Source organism: Apodemus sylvaticus, chromosome 5, assembly GCF_947179515.1.
Source record: "Apodemus sylvaticus chromosome 5, mApoSyl1.1, whole genome shotgun sequence".
Classification (NCBI taxonomy): Eukaryota; Metazoa; Chordata; class Mammalia; order Rodentia; family Muridae; genus Apodemus; species Apodemus sylvaticus.
The window spans coordinates 63,480,196-63,506,992 of NC_067476.1; the positions used below are offsets into that span (position 1 = coordinate 63,480,196).

Genomic DNA, 26,797 nt, shown 5'->3' on the forward strand with positions numbered 1-26,797 from the left:
TAAGTGGATATTAGCCAGACCAAAACAAAACAAAATATATAGAATACCCAAGATACACATACTTCACAGAACTCAAAAAGGACAACAGCTGAAATGCCCAAGTTAAGAAACCTCAATACCACTTGGAAGGGAAAAGAAAGAAATCACAAGTGGGGAGAGAGGGAGGGACCTTGGAAGAAAAGTTGACCATGGGACAGAAGTGTGGGGGGGAGGGGTAGAGAAACATGATTTGGTATTGGGTAAGGTAAAAGGACAGAATTCCTGAGGGCCAGCAGAAAGAATGGAAACAGTCAACCTCAGGAGGTAGGAGGTGGAGGGGGTTGTGCAACAGAGACCTGGCAGGTGAGAGACTCTCAGGACTCAAAGGGAAGGACCTTAAATAAAATGCCTGACAGTAGGGAGAGGGAACTCATAGAGCCCACCTCCAGCAGGAAGGCAGGGCAGCATCAAATGTGTGGGTGGAAGAGCGTGGGGGCATCCCACAGTCACAAGTCTGACCCATAATTGTTCCTTTCTGAAAGAATTACAGGGATGGAAATGGAGAGGAACCTGAGGAAAAGAAGATCTAGTGACAGGCCCACGATGGGATCCAGCTCAAGGGGAGGCCCCAGGGCCTGACACTATTACTGAGGCTATGCAGTACTCACAAAAAGGGACCTATCGTGACTGCACTCTGGAAGACCCAACAAGCAGCTGAAAGAGTCAGATGCAGATATTTGTACCCAACCAATGGAGAGAAGCTGCTGACCACTGTGGTTGAATTAGAGGAAAGCTGGAAGAAGCTGAAAAGGAGGGCTACCCTGGAGGAGGGCCAGCAGTCTCAATTAACCTGGACCCTTGAGATCTCTCAGACACTGGAGTACCAACCAGGCAGCACACACCAGCTGATAGGAGGCCCCCAACACACATACAACAGAGGACTGCCTGGTCTGTGTTCATTCAGAGATGATGCACCTAACCCTCATGAGACTGAAGGCTCCAGGGAGTTTAGAGGTCAGGTGGGGTGGGGAGCAGGGACATGCAGGTGGGGGCAAGGGGGAAGGGGGGAAGTATGGGATGTGGAACAGTCAGAGGATCTGGGGGGGGGGCGTATAAAATATGGAGTGTAAAAAATAAATAAATAAATCATTTTGCCAAGAAAACTGCAATGCATCACACAACATCGTCAAAGAGTAAATGTCCTAAGAAAATGTACTAGGTTACATTTTTGTTTTGTTAACATTTAACCTTTGTTTTTATTTATGTGTTTTTGCCTGCATGTGTGTCTGTGTGCCATGTGGGTATAGAGCCCCTAGAGGCCAGAGAGGGTATTAATTGCCCTAGAACTAGACTTAGAGATGTTTGTAAGCTTCTGTGCTGTACATGCTACAAATTGAACGCAAGTCCTCTCGTGAAGTATTCATAACCACTGAGCCATTTCTCTGCAACATTAGTACTTAAACCAGAGACACCCTGCTCAAAGAGCCCTAAACATAAAGAGCCATTCCAGGGAAATGTTTTCAGTTTATCTGGGGAGAGGCCAGTTATTTACATTTATTTTACTTGGTAGGATTTTATGAATCACTACCTTCTTCTCCCTTGGGAACACTTACCACTTTTACTCTTAAATGGAAGGGAAATAGATTTAATGTCATCTGCTTTGTAAAGGTCCAATGAAATAATACAGGCAAGGAACTTATCCCCATGCTCACCAAATTTAAAAATATAGTTAAAAATTGTGATCATGCTGTTGTGATGCTAGCCTGATCCCAGCCACTTGGGAAGCTGAGATGTGAGAACTGCATCCACAAGGCTGACAAGGCATCCATGTCTGCACCCGTGAGGCTGAGGACTGCACCCAGAGGCTGGCTTAGGTGAGTTAGTAGGTCCAGGAAAGGCTGTAACGTAGAGAGATCCTGCCACAAATAAAAACTTCAGGTAGCAATAATTATAACTACCATCAGTCTTCCTATATTTGGTCATAATATAGGTAAAATTCAGTCATATTTAATGTGAAAAAACATAAAGTTGTTGCTATTTTTCACTTTTGGTTTAATCACTAAACAGAAAACATCTGTTCTCTTTTTAAAAGATACTAACTGTAAATAATTTTCCCTATACCACAGAAAGCAAAAAGTTGAAAAAATGTAAAGTAACAACTTAGTATTAATAAATGTAAAAAAATGATACTGATGATCAATACTAGTTTTCTGATACAGACCTCTAACACATAAAGCAAAGTTTTCTAGCACATCTTTGCAACAGAGTAAACTCATAGAGTTGCTTCAAACATTTTAAAAAAATTTTAGTTTAAGTATCTGAGCCTCAAAAAGCAAACTTATGAAAAGTAGTTGGCTAATTGTTTCTGTTATAAACGAAAGGAAAAACACTCGAGACAATTAGTTAAAGTACAGTATTATAAGTCCTCCACAGTAAGAACTGCTTCATAAGAGATAATTGTCCTGTAATTAAATTCACATGAAAACAATGCTCAGGATTTGAAGAGTATCTAAAGCATAACAATTTCAGTTTTAAATAACAACAGATCTAAAACAGCTGTAGACCATATTTGAAATGAAGCACCTGTGTGACGTGGGCATATGGAATATTTAGCCTTCAAAGGATACATTTTCTCTAAGTTTTCTTAAGGAGAAATTTTACTTTTGTATCTGCAAAATCACAGGAAAAAAAACCCTGATACTTCTAATGGTCCTTTAATAGAAATCTTTTAATAGTTCCTAACTTTAATAATATTCTCTGAGTTTGTCAGGACAGAAAAGAAATCTTTAAGATTATTAATAAGATTAAATCATGGCAGAGTAGCTCACACCTATAATCCCAGTCCAGAGGCTAATGCTGAATTGTGAGTTTCACAGCCTGAGCTACATAGTTAGACCGTTTTTCAAGTGCACAGAAATACACAAAGGAGTATAGTTTTATGAGTCAATACCTTTTTATTGTGATTTTTTGCATAAAGTTTTCAAAACTAGAGGCAGTATTTATAGTTCAACTAAGATCCCTTATGCTGAGAGTGAGAGAAAAGGGAGAAAAAACCAAAGATATACTAAATATAAATGAAGCAATATGAGGTGTATATAGTGTTTATGCTAATAACTGAAAATGAGTGGTGTAAGAATAATTACTAAGACTCTTTTAATGCACACTATAAAGCAATGGTCTGCTGGTGGCTAGGTAGTTTGGTTTTCACAATGGTGATAAAGCATCCTGACCTAACACAACTTAAGTAGGAAAGGAGTTATTTGGCTTATGTATCCTGAGTCACAGTTCATTGAGAAAAGCCAAGGCAGAAATGCCAATAGGGAGGAAGTTGGAGACAGAAGCTATGCAAAGGTCATGGAGAACGCTGTTTCCTGACTTGCTCTCCAAGATCAGTCTAATCTTTTATACATTCTAAGACCATCTGTGAAAGGGTGGCACCACCCTCAATGGCATGGATCATCCCTCATCAATTACTAATCTTAAAAATATGTTGTAGGGCGGTGGTGGTGCACGCCTGTAATCCCAGCACTTGGAAGGCAGAAGCAGGCAGATTTCTGAGTTCGAGGCCAGTCTGGTCTACAGAGTGAGTTCCAGGACAGCCAGGGCTACACGGAGAAACCTTGTCTTGGAAAAAAAAAATTATGTACCATAGGCTTGCTCAGAGGCCAGCGCGGTGGGGCAAATTTTCTCTTTTGATGTTTCCTTCTTTCTGATAACTCTAGGGTGTGCCAAGTTGACATAAAACAGGGCAACACTTAGGGATTGTATCTAAAATAACATGATTGAGAAGAATTTTCAAAAAGGAAATCAGAAAGAGTATGACAAACATGCAGATGTACTGTATTACAGAGTGAATAGCTTATAGCTGACAAGGTATTCTATATGGAGAATCCTCAGCAGGAAAGGGTGTCTTTGCTTTCTTTGTTTTTGCTTTTGTTTGTTTGTTTGTTTCTTACAGAATGTCTCCAATGACTCACCTTATCCTTAAATTTATTTCATGTGAATGCACATTAAAGATAATGCTTCTCTCAGACTGTTCACTAATTAAGTGAAAATATTAGCAACAATATAAAACCAAGCATAACTGATAAGGAGCTACCTTAAGTAGCACTGTGATCCCGTGCAATGTTAATATAAACAGCCAGCTGGCAGGAGATGATAAGAATGTAGTAATATTTTAATTGGTACTTGTTCTGAGCACATGCATTAAAATGGTTACAATACCAACTACATGAATCAGTGACAATTATTCCATGTTAACAAAAAACAAATTTCCTTTAATTTAGTATTATGAAGATTAAAAAGTAAGGAAATTACAAAACCACAATTAGAGGCACTTTACTTAACTGTGTTAAAATGAATATTCATTCTTTGAAAAGCACCACCTTATTTCTGTGGTAGTTATGCATAATATGATGTGGTTTTACCAAACAAGAACAAAAAAAAGCGTTCTGAACTAAATACTCATTTCAATTTAATAAAAAGAAACTTAGACTTAAATAATTGGATAGTTAGCATGAGCCTCTGTTCCATTAAAATTGATTTGGGTTACAACTTTAAACACTATTATATCTTATATATCTTTTAATTTCTTCATATAATTTGATCCTATATTACCCTCTCAACATCCTCCAAATACCCTAATCTTTCTATCCACACCATGTTATGTCCTTTCTCTCATAAGAAAAATAAAAAAAATACGACAACAAAGATCAAAATATTCAATGAACCAATAAGACAAAAAAATATTCCAAAATAAAACAAAAGTCTAAAAACAAAACCAAACATTATGGCATTGATTTTGAGTTGACCAACTACTCCCGAGCATGGAGGTATGAGGCCTCCTGAAGTGTGATTGATATACACCTCTCAGTGACGAACTGTCTTAAACTTGTACATGCTTGGCACGTTTTTGCGTTCATACGTCCATCAGTTGTTGAGTGTGGAAGATACTGTTTCTTTGAGCCGTTCAACCCCTCAGGCTCTTATAATCTTTACACTTCTCTTCAAAAAGACCCCTAAGCCTTCAAAAGGAAGTTTGATGTACTTATGCCAAAATCTGTTAGTCTCTGCCTGCTGTCCACTTGTGGGTTTCTATGTTATCATCTATGTTATCATCTACTGTAAGAAGAAGCTCCTCTGAGGAGAGTTGAACAAGATCAGTGGATCTATGGATTATCAATATATCATTGGAAGTCAATTTACTACTGTGTTCTTTTAGGAGAATGATATGTAGACTGTCACCTGTTGGCCATGCCATACTTAATTCCAGATTTTTGGCCCCTTTAGCTGTTTCAGGTAAGGGTTTTGTCACCAGGAATAGGCCTTACAACCACTAAAAGTAGCTAATTATTCCCATAACTTTTATACCACTGTCGAACCAGCATATCTTGCAGTCAAGTTGCTATTGTGGATAGCATAATATTATCTTTCCCCTTAGTGTGTAAAGTGTCTTTGTGTACCACAGAATCTAGTCTGTAGAAACAGAGCTTCTAGTTAGACACCAAATCTATTTCTTCATGGTCAGTGACATAATGTAATAAAGTAATGTCATCATAAAGTAATGTCATCAGCAGTAAGGCCTTACCATCAGGTTGTTAAAAGCAACCAACAGTCTTGACAACAGTTTATGTTATGTGGGAGTTTTCATAAGATCCTTTTGGCCAATGATTTCACAAAATGTAACCTATTCTTGGCAATGGAAGTTTTACTTGTTGGCATAAAATGTATTTAGGTCATTGTCTCCCCATAAGCTATTATAATTAATTGTCAAAGTGACTGCATTTCACTCAGTCCCTGGATCCTTCTTATACAAGTATTCAATTAAATGATACACAATAGGAACTTCTACTGTAACATCTGGAAGAATGTTGGTCTTGAGATTATTACCTCTTTCCTTACCCTTTGAAAATAAGAAGGTAACTCATAGACAAGGTGTATATTAATTTATAGAAGAATTTAATATGTGGAGATAATAGTTTTAAAAGGCACAGAAAGAGTGGCAATGGATCAAGGAACCCAGACGCAACAACTGGGTTGACATAGACATGTGAACTTAGAAAATGTGCCAAGCATGCACAAGACCTGTACAAGGTTAGACCATATGGGGTCTCTCAGCACTGGTGTGGACTCATCAACCACACTCCAGGAATCTTTGAAACGAAGTCCTAGTTCTTAACTGGTTAAGAACTGGTTAAGTCCTAGTTCTTTTTTTTTTTTAATTCAATATATTTTTTATTTACATTTCAAATGATTTCCCCTTTTCTGGCTCCCCACTCCCAGAAAGTCCCATAAGCCATTCCCCCCCCCCCCTGTTCCCTCATCCACCCCTTCCCACTTCCCTGTTCTGGTTTTGCCTTATACTGCTACACTGAGTCTTTCCATAACCAGGAGCCACTCCTCTGTTCTTCTTGGACATCATTTGATGTGTGGATTATGTTTTGGGTATTTTCTAGACTAATAACCACTTATTAGTGAGTGCATACCATGATTGATCTTTTGAGACTGGGTTACCTCAGTATGATGTTCTCCAGCTCCATCCATTTGTCTAAGAATTTCATGAATTCATTGTTTCTAATGGCTGAAAAGTACTCCATTGTGTGTGTATATATATCTTGGCAATGGAAGTTTTACTTGTTGGCATAAAATGTATTTAGGTCATTGTCTCCCCATAAGCTATTATAATTAATTGTCAAAGTGATTGCATTTCACTCAGTCCCTGGATCCTTCTTATACAAGTATTCAATTAAATGATACACAATAGGAACTTCTATTGTAACATTTGGAAGAATGTTTGTCTTGAGATTATTATATATAGATTATATATATAATATATAAACATATATATTATATATATACGTATACATATACCACATTATGCTCTAAGATCAAGAATTGACAAATGGGACCTCATAAAATTCCTAGTTGTTAATGATTGGTTAATCAGATCACTACCTAGTACCTACTATTGGAGTAGCCGCTCAAAGATGAGCTCCATATTTTATAGTTATATTCCACCCTGTTCAGCTGTGACTGACTCAAAGCTGAGAACTTTACAAAGCTGGGTTGGATGGTTATCAGCCTGGAGAAGTAGGGTATAATAGAGGATGCAGAAAGTGCGGGAGAGATACTAAAGGAAAGGGGAGGAGTTAGAGAAGGGAGGAGGCAGAAAGGAGCAGGGTTCTTTGTAGGGTGTGGATCTGACAGAACCGCATGAGGGCTTGGGTGTGAAGTAGCACAATGTCTTCATTGGAGAATATGGATGAATAAACAGGCTTCTGGTCCTAGATGTGCATGGAATCACTGTAGATTTTTGGTGGAGATATTAACTACCTTTGTTCTCTTATCTCATCGAGTTATCCAGCACAGTCTTATTTGGGAGTGGGGGTGGGGTGGGGGTGGGGGTGGGGTGGATTGTCAGAGAGAGGAGGGTTTCCAAGAGAAACCGACTTTCGTCATAGTCTGAGTCCCTTGGCGGAATTTCCCAGAAAGAGGCACTCTTACCTCCTACGCAGCCTCCACTGTTCCATGTGGACGTAAGCAAGCTCGTGGGGCCGCAGGGGGCTGGCACCGGTCATTCGGAACTGAGGGACCAAGGCTAAGGAAGCCAGGAAGCATCAAGGGAGGACTTGAGCCCAGGCTGCCATGGAGCTGTACCTCAGTGCCTGCTCCAAGACCGCCAGTGTGGCCGCCAACAAGGCAGCCTCCAGCACCGTTGCTGAGGACAGTCAGCAATGCGGAGATGTGAGTGTCTGGGGCCTCAGGGTGGTGTGGACGTCCTGGCCTCAGGCTCCGAAGGAGCCATTGTGGCCCTGGCAGCAGTAACCACCTCACCAGCTCTTGTATGGCTATAGCAGGGACCCTTAGGCTGGCTGGAGAGACGGACTGCGAAAGGGCGTGCTTCTTCACACCTTACCCGTTGATTCTTGGGTTTATATCCTTGTTGGGTGAGGATTTGGGTCAAAGCAAAAGACTATTACCAAAAGAAAAGGCAAATTCTCTGGTTATATTTGACAGGGCACACACAAAACCCCAATTCCAGGGGTAGGAGCTGCTCAGCTCCTAGATCTTCCTCTTGGGGTCAAGCTGCCCATGATCCCAGGAACTGATACTGTATATTTTACTACGAACATCAGTGAAAAGGTAAGGCAACTTCTCATAATTATGTAAATTGTCTTATATTTCTATACCCTTGTCTCTTTGAGGTTAGAGAATATAGCAGAGTACATTAGGAGAATGTGTACTAAAAGACATCTTACCACAGTTACCGTTTAGATGATATATAAAGCAATTCCATCGAATAAGGGTTTATAAACTCATGATCAAAAGGGTTTAGATCCTTGGCCCTGTTTTAATTTACGTTATACAGCAATATATTAACATTTAATTATAAACTCCTTTCATGCCTATGTATTAAGTTTTTTCTTAGAAACATTTGATTTAAAGGCTATTACTATTAGCTATTAATAATAGTATTAGGTTTCTAGCAAATACTAACTGGAACTAATCACTCTATGAATGACATTTTTGTTGGTTTTCTTTTTTCTTTGAGCCAACTGCTATCTCATGTAATATGTTTTTTTAAAAAGGTGGATTTGAAATAATTTTCATTGTTATTATAATTCTTATAAATGAGAAAAGCCCGTTTCTATGAGGATAAAGGCCCCCGATTATCTTAGCCCTATTTCTCTACTACATCATCAGAATGAGCTCTTCCGGGGCCATATTCTTGATACCCAGGGAACTAACCACTACTTTTTTTTTATCCAACCTGTCTCCAAATTTACTTTAGTTTCTTTTTTCTCCTTCCCTTCTCCTTCTCCTCCTCCTTCTCCTCGTTCTCCTTCCTTCTTCCTTCGCTTTCTTTTTCAGAAGCGCTAGTATAAGCTATTATAATTCTCCCTTTGAAAAAAATGACAGAGAACTCACACCAAAACCTTACTCTAATAATGATTTAATTGATAAATGAGATTAAAGAACTTAGGTATGTCCTTCATAATAGAAGAATATTAATTCATGAACACTGAATGACTGCCTTTCCATTCTTTCATATGGCTATGTTTATTATGGTATTTATAAGCTAATATTTATTTTTATTTGGCAAAATTATATTTATACAATAGCATTTACTATATGAGATTGTGTTTGGTGTTAATGTTTAAGATGAAAACCCATTTTCTTTAAATTCTCCTTAAAACTAGTATTTCAATATGTTGAATTCTATGACTTTCTATATGACTATAAGCTCAAAGTGCATTTGGTTTGTTAAAGTCCCTAATACACTATGATTCTTTATATTTAGTCTTTAGCACCTGATTTCTACTGTCATATGTATTATTTCTACTTAAGTATAGTGAAAGATTTTCACTACTTTTCTTCACTTTCACATTATAGAAACAATAATTGCTATTATCCTTTTTTTTTTCTGAGTATAGTGTTTCAATTTAGGGAGGAAAAGAAAAAAAAAAGCGGAATCCTGGCATTGGCTTCATTTCTTACAACAAATTATACACTGTTCCCTTCTTTTTCTTCTTCGCTCTTCTTGCCCATGGGCAGAGGTGGATGCATCAAGGAAAGAACTGATTTAGAGAGGCCGACTGTTTAAATTACTTCATGTGGCCAGGGGAAGGGGGAGCCTGCATGAGTAAATCCTCCTGGTGCTTGATTATTCCCAGTTCAAATTTAAAATGCATGTTTGGTTTTTCTAGCCATGTCAACAGGTTAATTAAAAGTGAAAATACATTCATTTATATTTGTAACATTTTAATATCTGCTTTTTTGCAGCTTTTTCGACCTTCCTATGGTTTTAACCTGAGTGATCCTTACTGTCGACTTTTGGAAACCCAATATAAAAGTCTCCATGATCCACATTTAAGAACATACTATAAGCGTAAAGACATTCTGAGGAGATTAAAGAAAGGTGGCTACATCACCAGCAATAATAAAGTAAGTTGAGAGTTGCTTGTTTTGTTTTATTTTTTTAATCAATGAGAGCTTATACTATTTTGTGTTTGTTTTTATGCCCTAATGAAAGCCAGTCTCTTAATGCAAAAACACAGCTCTCACGTCAAAGGGAATGAGAAATAATTTCTTCTGGAGCCAAAAATGAGTGACCACAGCTCAGAAGCACCACTATATGTTACCCCCAATTTCCATGATCTAATGTAGAAGTAACTTCATAGAGTTTTTATAATAAACAAACAGAGAAATCATAAATCAAGAGACTTTTCAAATACATGAGTGAAAATCTCAGAAAAATCGTTATATCCAAAGAAAGAAATCTCAGTTCTAAGCCCTGGATGCTATGTGAGTAACATTTAGCTCTTTGATGAGCAGAAAATTGGGTTTTGTTAATACATTTAAAAAGGGAGTTATCTGTTAGTGATAATAGGTAAGTGCCAATACAGATAACCAAGGAACGTGTCAGGATACTCTAACATCAGTCATGACTGGGTTCTGGATCTGTAGCATTCCCACCTATCCACACCACTGAAGCTAGTAGGTCAGCTTTAACAGCTTTTTTCCCCAGGAACTATCTTTCAGAAGTGTCATCATTAACTCTGTTATAACCAGATACTTCTTGTTCAGTTTTATAGAATACTCAGGGTTCAGACAATGAGAACTTCCACATGGTGATAATTTCAGTCACCAATTTATGTTTGATATAAAAATATTGAAAAGTATCTCAAAGAGGCAAAGGTATAGTAATGTGTCTGACTGAACCATGGTTCTCTTTTTCTGTCTGTAATGATACTGTTTCCTTGTATGTAATTTATATTTTTAAAACTTGAAATAGGAATGTAGGAAATGTAGTTGTTAGCATCCTGTGAGATTATTCTTACTGCATTTTAACATATTTATAATCATAATCCAGGTATAATTAATTGAAATTATTTTTTTAGTAATTACAAGTACTTTTGAATAATAAATCTCTTATACTCCAGTAATAAAATTTTATTTTCATGTACCAATTTCTTCCTTACAAATGTGGAGGTACTACCTATGAAATTTACTCTTTTCACCCAATTTTCATTAAATTGTCTTTGCTCTTTTTTTGTCCTCTAATAAACAATTGTTAAGAGTATTCTATCTTCATATATGTAAAACATAGAATTTGGGTTTTGATTTTAGATTGTATGTAGCTTGAGGGAGCTGAATAAATACCGGCAATATCTTACCAGCCTAAAATTAGACTTCGAAAGAAACTATTTAAGAGAACAGGTAAGTTACAAATGTAAAATTAGTTTAAATAGAATCTAAAGTTGTATTTACATGTGCAATATTTTCTTATATTTTGAAGTTTAATTTATCATTAAATCATATTGTATGCAAAATTTGAAAGCAGAAATGAACAATATTTGGAACTTGCAACATTTGTCCAATAAAAGAAAGGGAGTTAGATCATATCATCAGTAGACTAACATTTACTATTATATTTTATATTTAGCTGTTAATTTAGTAAGTCAGTAAACTCAAAATTCAGTAAGGCAGATAAGTTACTGAGTAGCTGGCACCAGATGTTGTCTATTGTACTAAAAGATTTAAAGCTGAAACCAAAGCAGTTCTAGAAACAGGTGATTTGTATTGTCACAGCTGTAATATCGTATGTAATAGTTAAAATTGTGATTGTGATTGTTACTGTGCAATTTATCAATATACATAAACCATATTCATTTACAAAAATTCATAAAAGTGAATTCATAGATTATAGACAATGAGTGTCTTTTAGTTTTGAATCAAAGTTGTGTCTAGAAAGCTCCTCTCATCTGCCTCTTCCCCCCCTTCCTCCCTCCTGGTCTCAATTTCTCCCCTCACCCCCACGTCTGTTCTCTGTCTGTGAAACATGGATTTAAGGTTTTCTTGAATCAAACAAAAGACATCAGAATGAAGCAAGAGTGTGCTCACAATTTTATATTGCAAATGTAATAATGTTAAAGAAAAATGAGAATGGCTAAGATCTGCATGCATTTGAAGTTGTAGAACTCTGAAAAACTGGAGCTGGAGAACGAAGAGTTCAAGCCAGCCTGAGCTGGCTTGTGATTGTGAGGCTTTGTGTCATTTAAAGTCCATAGATTGATTAATTAATTAACTAATTAATAATCAGAGAGAAAATATAGCTATAGAGAACCAAAAAACCTATTTGTCTTATATTTGAACAGAGAAAAATTCTTATTTTAGTTCAGCTGTCCACACATTTGTAGTGGATTCAAAATAGAATTAAATGTCTTTTAAACAATTTATCATTTATATTTTAATATGGGAATTTTAAAGATTCAGTTCTGGGAAATGTAAAAACATATATTACTGGCTTTTATTTTTTTAAAAAAAAATAGCAGTTGATTTCAAAACAGCTACATAAACTGCAAGAAACCAGCCAACTTCCTCACTGTTCTGATGTCACACGATTCCAGAACTGGTTGCTACAGGACAACACTCAGTCTATTAAGGACCAAGAACGTTTGTTAAGACACAGGTGAGACTGAAGTATGTGTGTTTGTGTGTGTGTGTGTGTACCTGAAATAATGAATTGTACTGAAAAACATTGCAAGCACAACTTTTATTTTTTAAATAGCATTGTTTTGTTTTCCACAGGAAAAGAATGTTTATTATTATTGGTTATTTTATTTATTTACATTTCAAATGTTATAGCCCCTTCCTGGTCTCCCCTCCACAAATCCACATTTTTCTCATCCCTACTCCCCCTGCTTCTATGAGGCTGCTCACCCTCCTGCCCACCCCTGCCCCACTGCCCCAGCATTTCCCCACACTGGGGCATTGAGCCTCCACAGGACCAAGGGCCTTCTCTCCCACTGATGCACTGTAAACAGAACCTTTTTTTAAGTAGTAGATAGTATTTAGGGTCATCAATGGAGAAAGAAAAGAAAGGAAAATCAAGAGTGGTACAGGAATTAGGAATCCTGGACATAAAAGTGATGAGTGGAAACTTCTTCCAGGAGAGTTGAGTTTTCTGGGAACCCAAGGGTTATAAAGTAAGGGAGGAAGCACCCCATTCTAGACCCTGCAATAGGAGAAATTATTTTAGCAGCAGGTAAAAAAAAGGAAAGCAACATTTATAATGGCTCTTTAAAGATTGACAGCGTTAAGTGGGAAGATATAAGTCCCAAGTCAAAAACAGAAGTTTTAATATATCTAAAGAGAACGTAAATAACTAAACTGTAGATTTATTCAGATTATGTCCCATTTCTAATCACGAATTAACATTCCATTACCCGATTTATGTATCTGAAAGTATAATGATGTCCCACCTTCTTTCCTTTACTGAATGAGAACTTTTATGTTACATGGCTTTTTTTTACTGTGTAGTTTTGTTTCACAGCAGTAACATAAGATACACTGCTGTCCCTGCCTGAGACTATCGGTGAGAGTTTTGTGTTGCTTCCAAGAGCCTAGTGCCCCACCCCCTTTCATTCAGTAAATGCATTTGAAACCTTGCTTGTTTTCTCTGTCATATTTGCAAGTCCAGATTCCTAAACCCACTGACTTCCAATTGCTCACTGTGTAGAAGAGTAAGTCAGTTTCTCCACGTCCTATTCTTCCTTTGACCAAGATAAGAGACATACTAAAAAAGAATAAAGTGAGCCAAGCTTTATGAGTCCAACTAATCTGGAGAGCAATGAATGGAACTGATAAAAAGAGAACAACAAAATTAGGAAAATCCTGTGATAGTTCTGTCATGACATGGAAGGCAGGGCGGCATTTGGAGAACAGGGGTAAAGCTTGCCAAATCACCTGCAATCCTGTGTTCATCCTAACTCAGATATTTGGATATGATAAGTAAAGAATTGGACCAGCTTGAGCGCACAGCAGAAGAACAGCGCCTACTCCGCATGGACAGAGAGGAGAGACGACAGCGGGAATACGCAAGAAAGAAACTTAGTCTCCGAAGAAAAATTGAAGAGGTGAGCAGTACACTTAGAAAGAAATGCGTGCAGTTTCCCCGTTTGTAAACAATTTCTTTTTTTAAAAATTTTATTCGATATATTTTTTATTTACATTTCAAATGATTTCCCCTTTTCTGGTTCCCCACTCCCCGAAAGTCACATGAGCCCCCTTTTCAAATGTATTATACTGTTTGGAAACATTCCAGTTTTAAGCTTCATACCACTATAGCGCACAAGTTACACTGTAAAATGTGGAGGCAAATCCCACAAACTATATAATGAACCAGTTTTTGTTTTTAAAGATCACTGTACAAAGTTATTGAGCATTGCTTCATTTCCAATTAGACCTCAGTGAGCACAGGAAATATTTTTTTTAAATTATCCTTAGTAAATATTAATCATAGCTAATTTTGTTTTTAATTAAAATTATTCATTTTGTGCACACATGGCATAATGCAGCAGAGAAGTCCAGACAGCTGTGTGAATGAGCTCCTTCCTCCTCCTAGGAGAGGTCTGGGAATTGAACTCAGGTTGATGGGCTTGTCCGCACGACCTCACTCCCGAAGCACCCCCACCCTCAGTTCCTTATCTACTTTCTTAACACCAGTGCAGTAAGAAAAGCCAGTTTATGTTTAAAATTTTTAACACCTAAAATTTTTCTACAATTTTATCAGAAATATTTTCCATGTAAATCTTCAATTCTATTATAAAATGTTTCTATTTCATATTTCAATTAATTTAATAACGTTTTACATGTCTACCACTTTACTGTTTAATTTTCCATGAAAATTGTCAATTTTAATGCATTTTTCGATGTATCGCTTGTATTTTATCTTTAATTTTATCATAAAGTGTTTTTACTTCCCTTTTCAACAACAACAACAACAACAACAAAAAAAAAACCCAAACAAAAACAGAGAGAATTGGATGAATAAACCTTAGGGAACAGTTATTTTAAAAAAAGCTTTGGATGGCTTTCCTGCCTCTGCTGGGCCCTTGACCTGTCAGGTTTTTTTCTTGTGGTTGGCAAAGTGCACCCGCCCTGAAAACAGAATGCATGTGCACCAAGTTTCATGCTACTCTGCTCCTTAGGAATGGAAGACAAAGGAAATGATGCTTCTCACAAAGATCGGCGAAGATGTTAAGAGAGAACAGAGGATCGAAGAACAAAGGCGGAAAAGCCGAGAAGAGAGTGACAGAAAGGTAGGGTCAGCTCTAAGTTCTTCTCTGGAATGTTTAGAGAGATAAGTTGGTGCTTCAAAGTAAATAGTTGTGTGACCAATTATTATAACATATTATTATATAATATTATAAGTAATATATTATAATAATATAATATAAAACTAAATGTTGAAAATGTAATAAAAAAAAAACCCGGGTCTTAATATGCGACCCAGATTGTTCATGAACTTCTGGCCAAGAGATTCGGTGAGTGACCTCATCCACCTGAATCACACGCAGGTGTTGTGTGCACTGTGGAGTCACTTTGTCACAGTGTGAAAAGCACTGCTCCCTGATCTGATGTAACATCTTTCAGATCTATCTTCATAATAAAATAATAGCTCTAGTTCTTATAAAAATCTTACTCTTACAAATATGGTCTTTTAGAGAACTAGAAATTTTAGTAAAAAACCTTTGTTCTTCCTTCATGTTTTAAGTTTTACCCTTTTTTTAGTTTAATGGTATGTTGGACTTTTAATTTAGAATGTAAGGCATAATAAGGGAAGAATGGCAGAGTATAGCATCCTTTTACCAGCTTATTAATTGTTAAATACACAAAGACAAACACAATACAAGTGTTCTTATGAATATTCACTTACCCCAGAAACTAAGCTCACTTTTTAATCTCATTTTTAAAAGATTTATTTTCAGTTAATGTTTATAACTGCTTAACAGCATATATGTATATGCACTACAAGCCTACGTGACATGTGTGTCACATGAGAAGAGAGACACGGATGCTCTGGAACTTGGATTACTTAAGGTTGCATGGCAACATATTGGTGCTGCGAACTGAACCAGGCTCTCTGCGGGTGCTCTTAACCCATGAGCTTTGTTTCCTGTTTTTACTTTTATGTACTTTTTATTACTTTGTAGGCTGATTCTTTATTTAATAAAACACAGCAAAGGATTATTATGTTAATAAATGTAGATCCAAAATTCTAAATTTGGGGAAATTTATTCTTGACAAACATAGATGTAAAATTTACAGTTTGGTTTGTGTTGCAATTTTCATTTTACTTAAACTTCATAAAATATTGGATATTGAAGTATCTATTTCATTTTTCTATAAAAATATCATAAATGAAACTTTATATTTTATTTTACATTCAGCTTCTCACATGTACATCTTAGTCTTGTGTGAGATTCACTGGTCATGTGAGTAAGTAGACCTGTCTTATACAATATAATCTGAATTATCACCTTACATTGAATGTTTTGACAAATTTTTAAAGACATAAATAGAACACACACACATATATACATAAAAATAATTATAGTAAGTTTGCTATGGAGCTCAAATAAAAACAAAACAAAACGAACAATACCATTACAGTTAACTATGAAATCTGTGTGCCTCTCATAAATACTTTTATTAGGTTTAAAAATTCTATTTTTACACTGCCAAAAGTTTAATTAAAAAGGAATGTTGGTGAGTTGTCAAATATTTCCTTTTGTTTAGTGTCTTTGTCTAGATCTGGTATCAAAGCAGAGCTGTTTCATTCACTTGATTTGTAATGCTGTTTGGGTTTCTCCTGAACCTCTGAATTGAATGGATTTTTTAAAGATATGTATTCTTAGATATTTCTGCTCTTATCTCATATTAGTTACTTTTCTCCCCTTGACCAAATATCTGAAAAGAAGTGATTTAAAGAAGGAAGGGTTTATTGCAGCTTTCAGTTGGAGGGAATACAGTCTATTGACTTAGGTAAACAAGATAGGAAGATCATGGTCGCTAGCCACATTGCATCCACTGTGGAAACACGAGGAAAGTAATGCTTGTGTCATCTCACCTTCCTCCTTTTTAGTCAGTCTGGGGTTCTGTCCCCTGGCATCATATTGCCCGCATTTTGGGTGTATCTTCTCTTTTTAGTTAAACCTTTCTGTAAAAACCCTCATTGACCCATGTGGTATGCACCCATGGTGATTACAACTCCCAGCAAGCTGGCAATAAAGATTAGCTGCGCACACACACACACACACACACACACACACACACACACACACACACACATGTTTTCCTCTTTCCAGGACACTGACTACATCAAACTATCTCATACACCTCAGGAAGTCCAAGCCTTTCCCCTCCCAGTGTTTTCTTTAAGGTACTTTCTATTACTGAATTCATACAGCTGTCCTCTGTAATGTCAGATTTGTTATCAATGCTTCCTTTGCATTCCTCTTCTCACATACTGAATTATGTAAATATCCATCTCTTCAATATCATTATCTTACTTTGCAAGCACATAGAATGCAAGTATGCTGCGTATATTGATGTTCTTGGCTTGAATTCTAACTTCTTTGTCTTTTCTAAGTTAATTGTAACTGAGTGGTTTATTTCTGTAGGTCACGTGGCCCTGTTTCCTTACAGGCCCAGCACTGTGTGGCCATAAACTGACTTTGTGTATTCGGTCTTCTTATATCTTTGGAAACAGTTTGATTAGTAAGGATTTTAATGTTTTCTTAGCCTAGGCTAGTGTTACTTTTTATCTGAACTGGTTATTATCAAAGCAAGAGTCATTTTTGTGTTCTAGCTCATATGGCTAACAATGCCTCTGTACTGTAACTTGTGAAATACATGTGGTTCACATCTTCATGGAAATGCTAACTCCTTACGTCTTAGGGTGGTGCTTTATGCTATCTTGAGTATTGCTTTATGTGTTCCGATTCTGTCTCTTGGTGAATGATCAGTAAACATTTCAAGGCTCTCTTTGCACATTTGTCTCTTTTCTGGCATTCCCATGGGCAGTAGTATCCCAGAGATTCATAAAGAAAAGTGACATTTCAAAGAATGTAGTAATTCTACCAAAGTATTCATGCCAGTGCCTTTCACCTAAGTATTTGATAAGAAAAGAAAATGGGTTCCATATTATACTCTCTGCGCTTTATTCACATTAAATTTACAAGTAACAAGACCAGGGTTGAATTCTACTGTACTACATGGTTTGAACATTTGTTTTGCATTTGTGGATGCCAAACGAATACTAACTAGTGTGCTTTCTCTCATATTTTAGAAACAAGCAATGCTAGAGAAAAAAATGGCTTATCATTTACAAAAAATGCAGGATACTGGCTTAAAAGATGACATGGGAAGAAGTGGATTTGAATATAAAGGACAAAATGGAACTATGTTTGAATGTAAGACTATTATGCCACTAAGTAGGAAGCATTGATCTCTGTAACATGAGATATCTTATATATGTGCACTTGCTACCGCCTTTATATGAAATGCTAAACTAACCATTTCCGAATTACTGTTCAAGTGATTGCATATTCACATGCATATGTACACACATACACACACAAAAAAAAAACTAAAACAATTTTATCAACTGGTTTAATAGACAAATTTGACTGCCCTACAGTTTTTATACCAAATTCCCTATACTTAAGATAATGCATATTTTACTTCCAACACATTAAAAATCAATGTGTAAAATAATTGTCCTTACACATCTACATGGCGCTTTTGTATGTTGTCAACTAGTAAGAACAGAAAGAACCTGGGAAAATAAGAAAATGTAGATGGAGGGGAAAGTAGTAAAGAAAAGAAGGAAAAAAGAAGATGGAGAAGAATGGGAGAGGTGTGAAGACAATAGAGCACGACTTGGCTGTGCCACACCAGCTGCATTTTGTGTAACATCAAGAAATCCCAGCAAAAACCTCCCTATCCTAGCTATTAGTAATCGTGGTTGGATTTTTTAATAAATTTCTAGGGATGCATCCTACTGAGAAAGAGCAGGGCCACCCTCAGTCTCGGCAAACATCATCTCCACTTTCAGGTGAAACCATCCTTTTATCACCCCATTGTGATTACCTGGTCTTAACCCGATTCTGTGTTTTACCTTCACCAAGCCCATCTTGCACATCTAATTCTGATAATTTCTTCTGCTAACTCTAAACTGCTATCTGTCAAATTCAGTTTAAGGTATATAGGCAAGTACTCATTACTATATGGAGTCCAGCCAAATTTGAACTTCTGAATTTTATTTTGCACTATATGCTTGAATATGACAGCTGTCCTCTACTGGTGATGGATGGGTGCAGGCTCTGGAGCCAGCCTCCTACTGTATAACTCTCCTTTATAATTTTAAAGATCTTTATTTTTTCTCTTTTTTTGTTGGTTATTTTATTTATTTCCATTTCAAATGTTAACCTCTTCCCAGTTTTCCCTCCACAAACCCCTAATTCCATTGTCCCCCCCCCTGCTTCTATGAGGGAGCTCCGCTGCCCACCCACCACTGACTTCTGCCTCACTGCTCTAGCATTCCCCTATGCTGGGGCACTGAGCAACCACATGATCAAGAGCCTCCCCTCCCATTGATGCCAGATAAGGCAATCCTCTGCTACATATGCAGCTGGAGCCGCGGGTCCCTCCATGTGTAGTTTTCAAGATCTTTAAATGGTTATGGCAAGTTATTTAGCCTTTCACAGATACTTTCACCATCTGTAATTGAACATAATACACTAAACAACTTCAAAATTGGAGCACATAGTAAGGCCTCATAGTTCTGTCAAATAGGAGTAACGACCATTACTAAGCAGATTGTATTTCCCTCTTTTTTGTCTTTCTGTGTCTGTCTTCTTAGCCCACATTCATGTTTCTTTCTACTCACTGTTTCTTTCTAATCTTTCACATGCAATTTAATTTAAATCACATATTTCTTGATAAGTTAAATTGCATGTTTCCTCTTTGAGTCTCTGGAAGCCTGAAAATCCTATACAGCTACAGATTTATTGCAATTTTAATCACTTCAATACTAAACTTCTATTTTGCATGTCATAAAATTTTGAGGAAAATAAATATACTAAATAAGTTTCCCACATAAATTAACTCAATTTATTTACTTCTTTGAAGGATTCTACAGCCTCATTTCAGATTAAAAATCACTTTACCAGTTTTGTAATCCCAATATCTTTTTAGAAGAATATGAATTGTCAATTTTTTCATTTAAAAAGTACTTTATGGATATGAGTTTTTCTGTACATATTTTTGTATGTATGCATGCACACTGTATAATGCCTAATATCTATGGAGGTAGGAAGAGGGCAGCAAACCTGGAACTGGTTGATTGTGAGTTCTGGGAAGCAAACTCGGGTCTTCTACAAAAGGAACAAGTGCTCCTAATTTCGGAGCCATCTGTTTACCTGGTGAAGTAGCAATCTTAAACATTGCCATAGCAAGTCACCCATTTAAACAGTATATTAATATTTTTATAATTCTGAAGTGACAAGAAAAATATATCATTTTCATAAGTCTTATAATTGTATAAAACAACAGTAATATCCTCTTCTACGAAGTAATATTCTTCTAGAGAACCTTGTGTATAGACACAGACACACAGACACAGACACAGACACACAGACACACACACACACACACACTTTTTCTCATCTCTAAACAAATCCAAGAACTTCATAGTCATTTAGGACAATGAGTTTTCATCCATATCACTATGTTGGTGTGTATGTCTACAGAGAGCAAACTACATGTTCCAGTAGACTATAATGAAAATGTCCTTCTTTTCAAAATATAAAACATTAGTCTCTCCAACTCTGCCCTTTAAGTTATAGGCATATTACAGAAATAATTATCTCCTCCCATTTGACATTACTTTTTCTTCTCCTATCTGTTCTCCAAAGAACACATATAGACTAGCAAGCACTTACTTCTTTAGCATGAGAAGATAGTTGAACTTTGGTAATTTCACTGTCACTACTACTAATATGTTTTATTAAATTTTTAAGCTTCCTCAAAGAAGAAAAAGAAGCAGTTTGATGATATAAAAATAGTTTATCCTGATGGCGAACCCAAAGCATATAAAGGAACATCAGGTACTTGAATATTTTTGTAAACACTAAAAATTTAGAGTAGGGATTTGGGGAAAGACTTAGTTGTGGGTGACCTTCAGTTGAATGTAGATAAAACTTGGGTTTATTATGATGACTGATTTTTGAAGCTGCCTGCCTTGTACTGTTTTCAGAATAGATTACTAATTTGGTGTTTTCAACTGGTCATCCAACTATTCCTTATGAACAGTTAAATGCAGGATTTATTAGTACTAATTGCAGATACAGATTGACAGATGGTAAAATACTTTATATTCTCAGAATGATTTTAGAAAACACAAAAATAGTCTAGAAGCTAAACACATTTATTATAAGCTACTGTGAACATTTGTTGAATTACCATTTTCTATATTTCTTATGCTGTGTCACTTTAGGTTCTCAATTTAATCTCACCAGATTATATTGAGAACCCTCAAACAAGTATTCTAATAACAAACTATAAAAATGAAAAATCTTTAAATAAAAATTTTCACTAATAACTCTCAAAGTTACACACAGTTAATGTAAAAACTTAGAATAACTGGTATTTACTGATTAAAAACCTAAAGAAAACCGCATCCAACTTTTTCTTCTGTGTGTAATCTTGTATTTTACAAAATCCAGGAACAAAAAGACAATGCTGCCTAGTCTTCACCTGTCTGCTGTCCACAGGGATTACTGAGTTTGAGGTGATCCATCTCTGTGATACCTTGAATGAGGATGTCCCTCGTAGGCTCCTGGGTTTGATGGATGGTAGTTATTGAAAGAGCTCTTTGGGAAGGTTTGGTAGGTCTAGCCTTGTTTGTTGGACAGAATGTGTCACTGGGGTTGTGATAGCTTCTAGGTTTCAAAACCTACCCCATTCCCACTTAGGTTTTGTTTTGTTTTGTTTTGTTTTTTGGTTTTTTTTTTTTGCCTCCTACTAGAGTTTGATAAATGTAGCATGATCTTTAAGTAAATCTTACTCTTCTTCCCCCAACAGTTATCACAGCTAATAATCACTTTTGTTTCAGTGTTTGTTTGTTTTTTTTTTTTTTTTGAGGGGGTGAAGGAACACATTTTTATTCATTTATTTTTTTATTAGATATTTTCTTCATTTACATTTCAAATGTTATACCCTTCTTTGTTTCCCTTCCAAAAACCCTTATCCCATCCCTCCTCCCCCTGCTCACCAACCCACCTGCTCTGTTTCCCTGTCCTGGCATTCCCCTACACTGGGGCAACTAGCCTTCACAGGACCAAGGGCCTCTCCTCTCACTGATGTTCAACAAGACCATCCTCTGCTACATATGCGGCTGTAGCCATTGGTCCCTCCGTGTACACACTTTGGCTGTTGGTTTAGTCGCTAGGAGCTCTGGGGGTACTACTTCAATTTTTAATACTATAGTATATGTGTTGTTGTTGTTGTTGTTTGTTGTTCTTGCTGATATTGTAATTGTTGTTGTTTTCAGAGTACTGTCCTGAGTCCAGGTTAGCTTCAACCTCCTAGTAGTCTTTCAGCCTCAGTTTCCTTTGTGCTGGGATTAGAATCCAAAATGACCAGACCACTAAACCTATTTTCAAATTGGTTTCCAGCATGGCTGTTGTCTTTATTATGTACTTTGATCAGTTTTATCAAGGACAGTCTCGGTTATAATGCATTTTTCTTCTGAATAAACAACTTAGTAAGTTCTTTCAGTGGACTGTATAATTCCTATTACTTTATCATAATCTTTTTCTCCTTCAGGATTTTCTCATGTAATATATCTACATACATCCCATAGTTAATAGGGTGTGGTAAATTTCCCTGTTAATTTTGTAAATTAAGAGAAAGTGTATATTGTTTTTGTGCTTGTCACCATTGCTTTTGCTTTAATACTTTTGTGGCAGATTATCTTTCTAGTGTTACTTCATCTCTAGCTTCTTTGGTATCTCTCTTATATCAGCTTTTATAGCATTAAATGACTCTAGTTTTTTTTTTTTTTACTTGTTTTTACTTTTTGTTTTTGTTTTGTATTTGCTTTTTAAATTTCATAAACATTTCACATCAATTGCTGAAATTTATTGCTCCCATTTAAAATAAACTGTTAGTTGAAAGTTGATTGTTTTTATACTTTAAAAAAAACCACTGTCTGGGGCCAAGAAAATGCCTGTCTTTGAAGTGCCTTTTCCACAAGCGCCTGAGTTTACATCCCCAGCATTCATGTGAAAACCCTGAGTATATAACTCAGTGCTAGGGTGAGGTGGGGAGGAGATAATTGGATGCCTGGACCTGATTGGCCACCTAAAGAGATGAGCTCCAGTTTCCATAAGAAATTCTAGCTCCAAATATTAATGTGGAGTGTGATCAAAGTAGGAACTTATCATTCACTTCAGTATTTCACTTACGTGTACACATAATTAAGTATACATACATGCATTGTAATAGACATGTACACATACACAGGTCTACACACAGACAAAATATTCTCTTTAATTGTTTCTTCATAGTTCTGACAAAATACTTATATTTTAATTACTGTTTATATAATGTATCAATATGATATTATATACTGTCTTCTGTTCATTGCTATTCAAAATTAGCATTGATTTTTTTTTTGGTAAATATTTTTACCACTTTAAGTATTTTAAAGCATGTCCTAGTAAATAATTCAAATACAAATAAAACCCAGTAGGAGGTGATAATAAAGCCTGACCGAGCTGAGACTACCATTATCAACGATTCATAAGGCATTTTATCTGTCTTTATCATAAATCTGTTGCCAAATTATTTCGAAGCCCATCCCACATATAACATCATCATCAATATTTCAATATGCATTTTAAAATAAGTATCATTTTTAGTAAATGGGACCAAAATACCATTATCATACCATATATACTAATAATTCATACTTCCATATCATTAAATAATTAAGCATTTATACATTTTTCCAGTAGTATTCAGTGTCACAAAATGTTTCAATTTACTTTGAATCTATATTAATCAAAATAATAGACAGGTTATTATACCTTTCCTCCCCTCTTTGAAAAAACTTCAATTAATTCAATGTTGTTTACTTTGATTTTTTTGCCTTATTTGTATATGTTAATCATGAAATATTAGGATTCATTAGGACTTTTATTGCAAATTTGACAGCATATAAACAAACTCAAAATAAAAGTCCACAGTTGTCCAATAGATGAATATATGACTTTTGACAGAAATCCATCCCTTCATAGAAATATTTCTAAGAAACTAGGAATACAAAGAACCTGTCTCAACATAAAAAAGGCTATGCGTGGCAAATCTGTATCTAAGAGTGTACTAAGTTCAAAGTTCAAAGCTTTCCTACTTAAAAAAAATCAAAACATGGCTGTCTACATTCTAAAGCTTTTATACATAACAGTGCTTAAAATCTTAATTAAAGCAATAAGCAAAGATAGGGAAACTACAAGGATATAAATGGTAAAGAAAGAAGCAACATCATGATTCTTTGTTGTCATGTGATGCTATGTTTAAGAAGACAATAAGTCTATAACAACAAACTCTAGAACCTTTGAGCATTTTGGAGAATGCTGAAAGATGTGCAGTCAATGCTGAAAGATGTGCAGTCAATGCTGAAAGGTGTACAGTCATTATACTCTCTCCAGAATACTTATATTCTTCTAATTTTAAAATAAAACATGCTGAGAGAGAATTCAAGGAAACAATCTTATTAATAAAAGCTTAAAAATATCTGGGAGTAAACATAATTAAGAACATAAGAGAATACAGTGAATACATTAAAATACTGAAGAAATTGAAAATTCAAGAATATCAAAAGTCCTCTTAGGTTGTGGATCAGCATAATTAATATTGTGGAAATTGATGTACTTCCAAACACAATCTACAAGCTTGATGTAATGTTTATCTAAATTCTTATGAAATTCTTGAGATAGGTAAAATATTCTCCAAATTAAATGCAAGCACAAAAGACCCTGAATATTCAAAACAATCCTGAGCAGTAGAAACTTATGACAGACACAGTAAGAGAATAACATGGTATGGTTACCAAAAGAAAACACATAGAGAACAATGGAATAAATTCAAAGGTTCAAAGGACCCTCCTTAGACTGCTATACTAGCAGATAGACATTTGTTGGGATTTTTTCACAACTATGCCACAAAACAAAATAAATAAAACACAACGAAAAACAAATCACACCCCCAAATAATTGAACCCCAATTAACAACAAAAAACAAAAACAAAACAAACCAATAAACAAACAGATAAATCATCTTCAGCAAATGAATCTGGGCAGGCTGGATATGAACAAATGTAGACTAGATGCCAGTTTCTTACACAGAAGTTAATTTCAACATCAAATAATGTAAAACAATCTGAAACTTAGGTGAAAAATAGGAAAAAGATTTAAAGACAGAAGCATAGACAAGTACTTAATAAATGTGAAGGCCCAAAATTAAAAGCCTTTACTCTCAGTAATGTTTCTAGGCAATAGAATGAAATCAAATAAAATAGAATAGAACCAAATAGAGTAAAATCTTTTCTAACTATACGTTTAACTTTGTATTAGTATCTGAAATGCACACACACACACACACACACACACCACACCACACACACACACACACACACACACGCACACACATACGTGTGTGCGTGTGTGTACCAAAATCCACTCAGAAATCGCTGAAATTGAGAACAACTGAGATATCTGTGAACTGATGACAGAATATAAAGTGCCATATATACAAATAAAAAAGGAAAAACTTAACACATTACAGCATTATGTTGGATAAAATAAGTCATGTTATTCCCCCAACACAAAGACAAAGGAAAAGTACACAATCATATGAATGAATTCATAAATGATTTCAGAAAGCATAAATTATTCTTAAGAGTTACCGATCAGTAAGACTGGGACTAGAAAGATGGGTTGGTTACAACCATGTAGGGGAGTACTTCTATGAATAATTCTGATACTTGATTAAATGAATGATGCTTTCAGCTGAACCTCTTTGGGATGTATTGTTACTCACAAACATTTTAAATTTAGTGACCAGTTAGGAAAATAAAATTTGTTGCACTTAACAAAATGTTAAAATACAAAAGATTTCTTTCTCATTTACTCCTAGGACAAGTATCAGCCAGTGTTAATCAGTCTCAGAGTAGTTCAAAGAATGTTACAAAAATGTCAGGATCTTCAGTTGCTTATCAGGCAGACGTGCAGAACAGCAGCTCAGAACACAAGGTAAACTGCTTCAAAAATATATTATTTCATCTGCTCAAATTTTATTTATATGCGTTCTCTTTTACTGACTTGGTGTTGATTAATTATGGTGAATGAGTTCTTGAAAGGAAAAATAATTCCTCTCTGGGGCAAAAAAAAAATTAGCTTTATTATTGATGTAGTGTGACGCTTAGCAGAAACAAATCCGAAGCCCATTACCAGTTCTGACAATGATGTTGCTATTCACTGGTAGTGTATTCAATCGAAGCTCAGGTTGTTAACTGAGCCCTGGGATGAACCAAAGCATGGGTCAGATAAGGAAATTGGGTCCATAGGAATGCAAAGGTGATTAAGATATTCACTCAATTTGACTCATTTAGAGTGAGGCATAGAAATGAATGTTACACTAATCTGGAGTGACTAATTTTTCCTCTTGTTCTGGCTCTCAGTAGTATTTTTTTTTTATTTTATTCGATATATTTTTTATTTACATTTCAAATGATTTCCCCTTTTCTGGTCCCCCACTCCCCGAAAGTCACATAAGCCGCCTTCTCTCCCCCTGTTTTCCCACCCACCCCTTCCCACTTCCCCTTTCTGATTTTGTTCTATACTGCTACACTGAGTCTTTCCAGTACCAGGGGCCACTCCTCCATTCTTCTTGTACCTCATTTGAT

At 35.8% G+C, this 26,797-nt stretch overlaps 1 protein-coding gene across 2 annotated transcripts in view; it reads left to right on the forward strand.

The window, feature by feature from the left end:
- Nucleotides 1-7,623: 7,623 nt before the first annotated feature.
- Fsip2 (fibrous sheath interacting protein 2) overlaps nucleotides 7,624-26,797 on the forward strand; it is a 78,845-nt gene continuing 59,671 nt past the window's right edge. For both annotated transcript variants that reach the window (XM_052181173.1, XM_052181174.1), the window contains exons 1-10: nucleotides 7,624-7,722; nucleotides 7,996-8,121; nucleotides 9,763-9,924; nucleotides 11,110-11,199; nucleotides 12,312-12,451; nucleotides 13,757-13,898; nucleotides 14,973-15,083; nucleotides 18,116-18,239; nucleotides 20,850-20,936; nucleotides 26,029-26,144. In XM_052181173.1, the coding sequence (XP_052037133.1) occupies nucleotides 7,624-7,722; nucleotides 7,996-8,121; nucleotides 9,763-9,924; nucleotides 11,110-11,199; nucleotides 12,312-12,451; nucleotides 13,757-13,898; nucleotides 14,973-15,083; nucleotides 18,116-18,239; nucleotides 20,850-20,936; nucleotides 26,029-26,144 (1,197 nt within the window). The remainder of the gene's footprint in view (nucleotides 7,723-7,995; nucleotides 8,122-9,762; nucleotides 9,925-11,109; nucleotides 11,200-12,311; nucleotides 12,452-13,756; nucleotides 13,899-14,972; nucleotides 15,084-18,115; nucleotides 18,240-20,849; nucleotides 20,937-26,028; nucleotides 26,145-26,797) is intronic.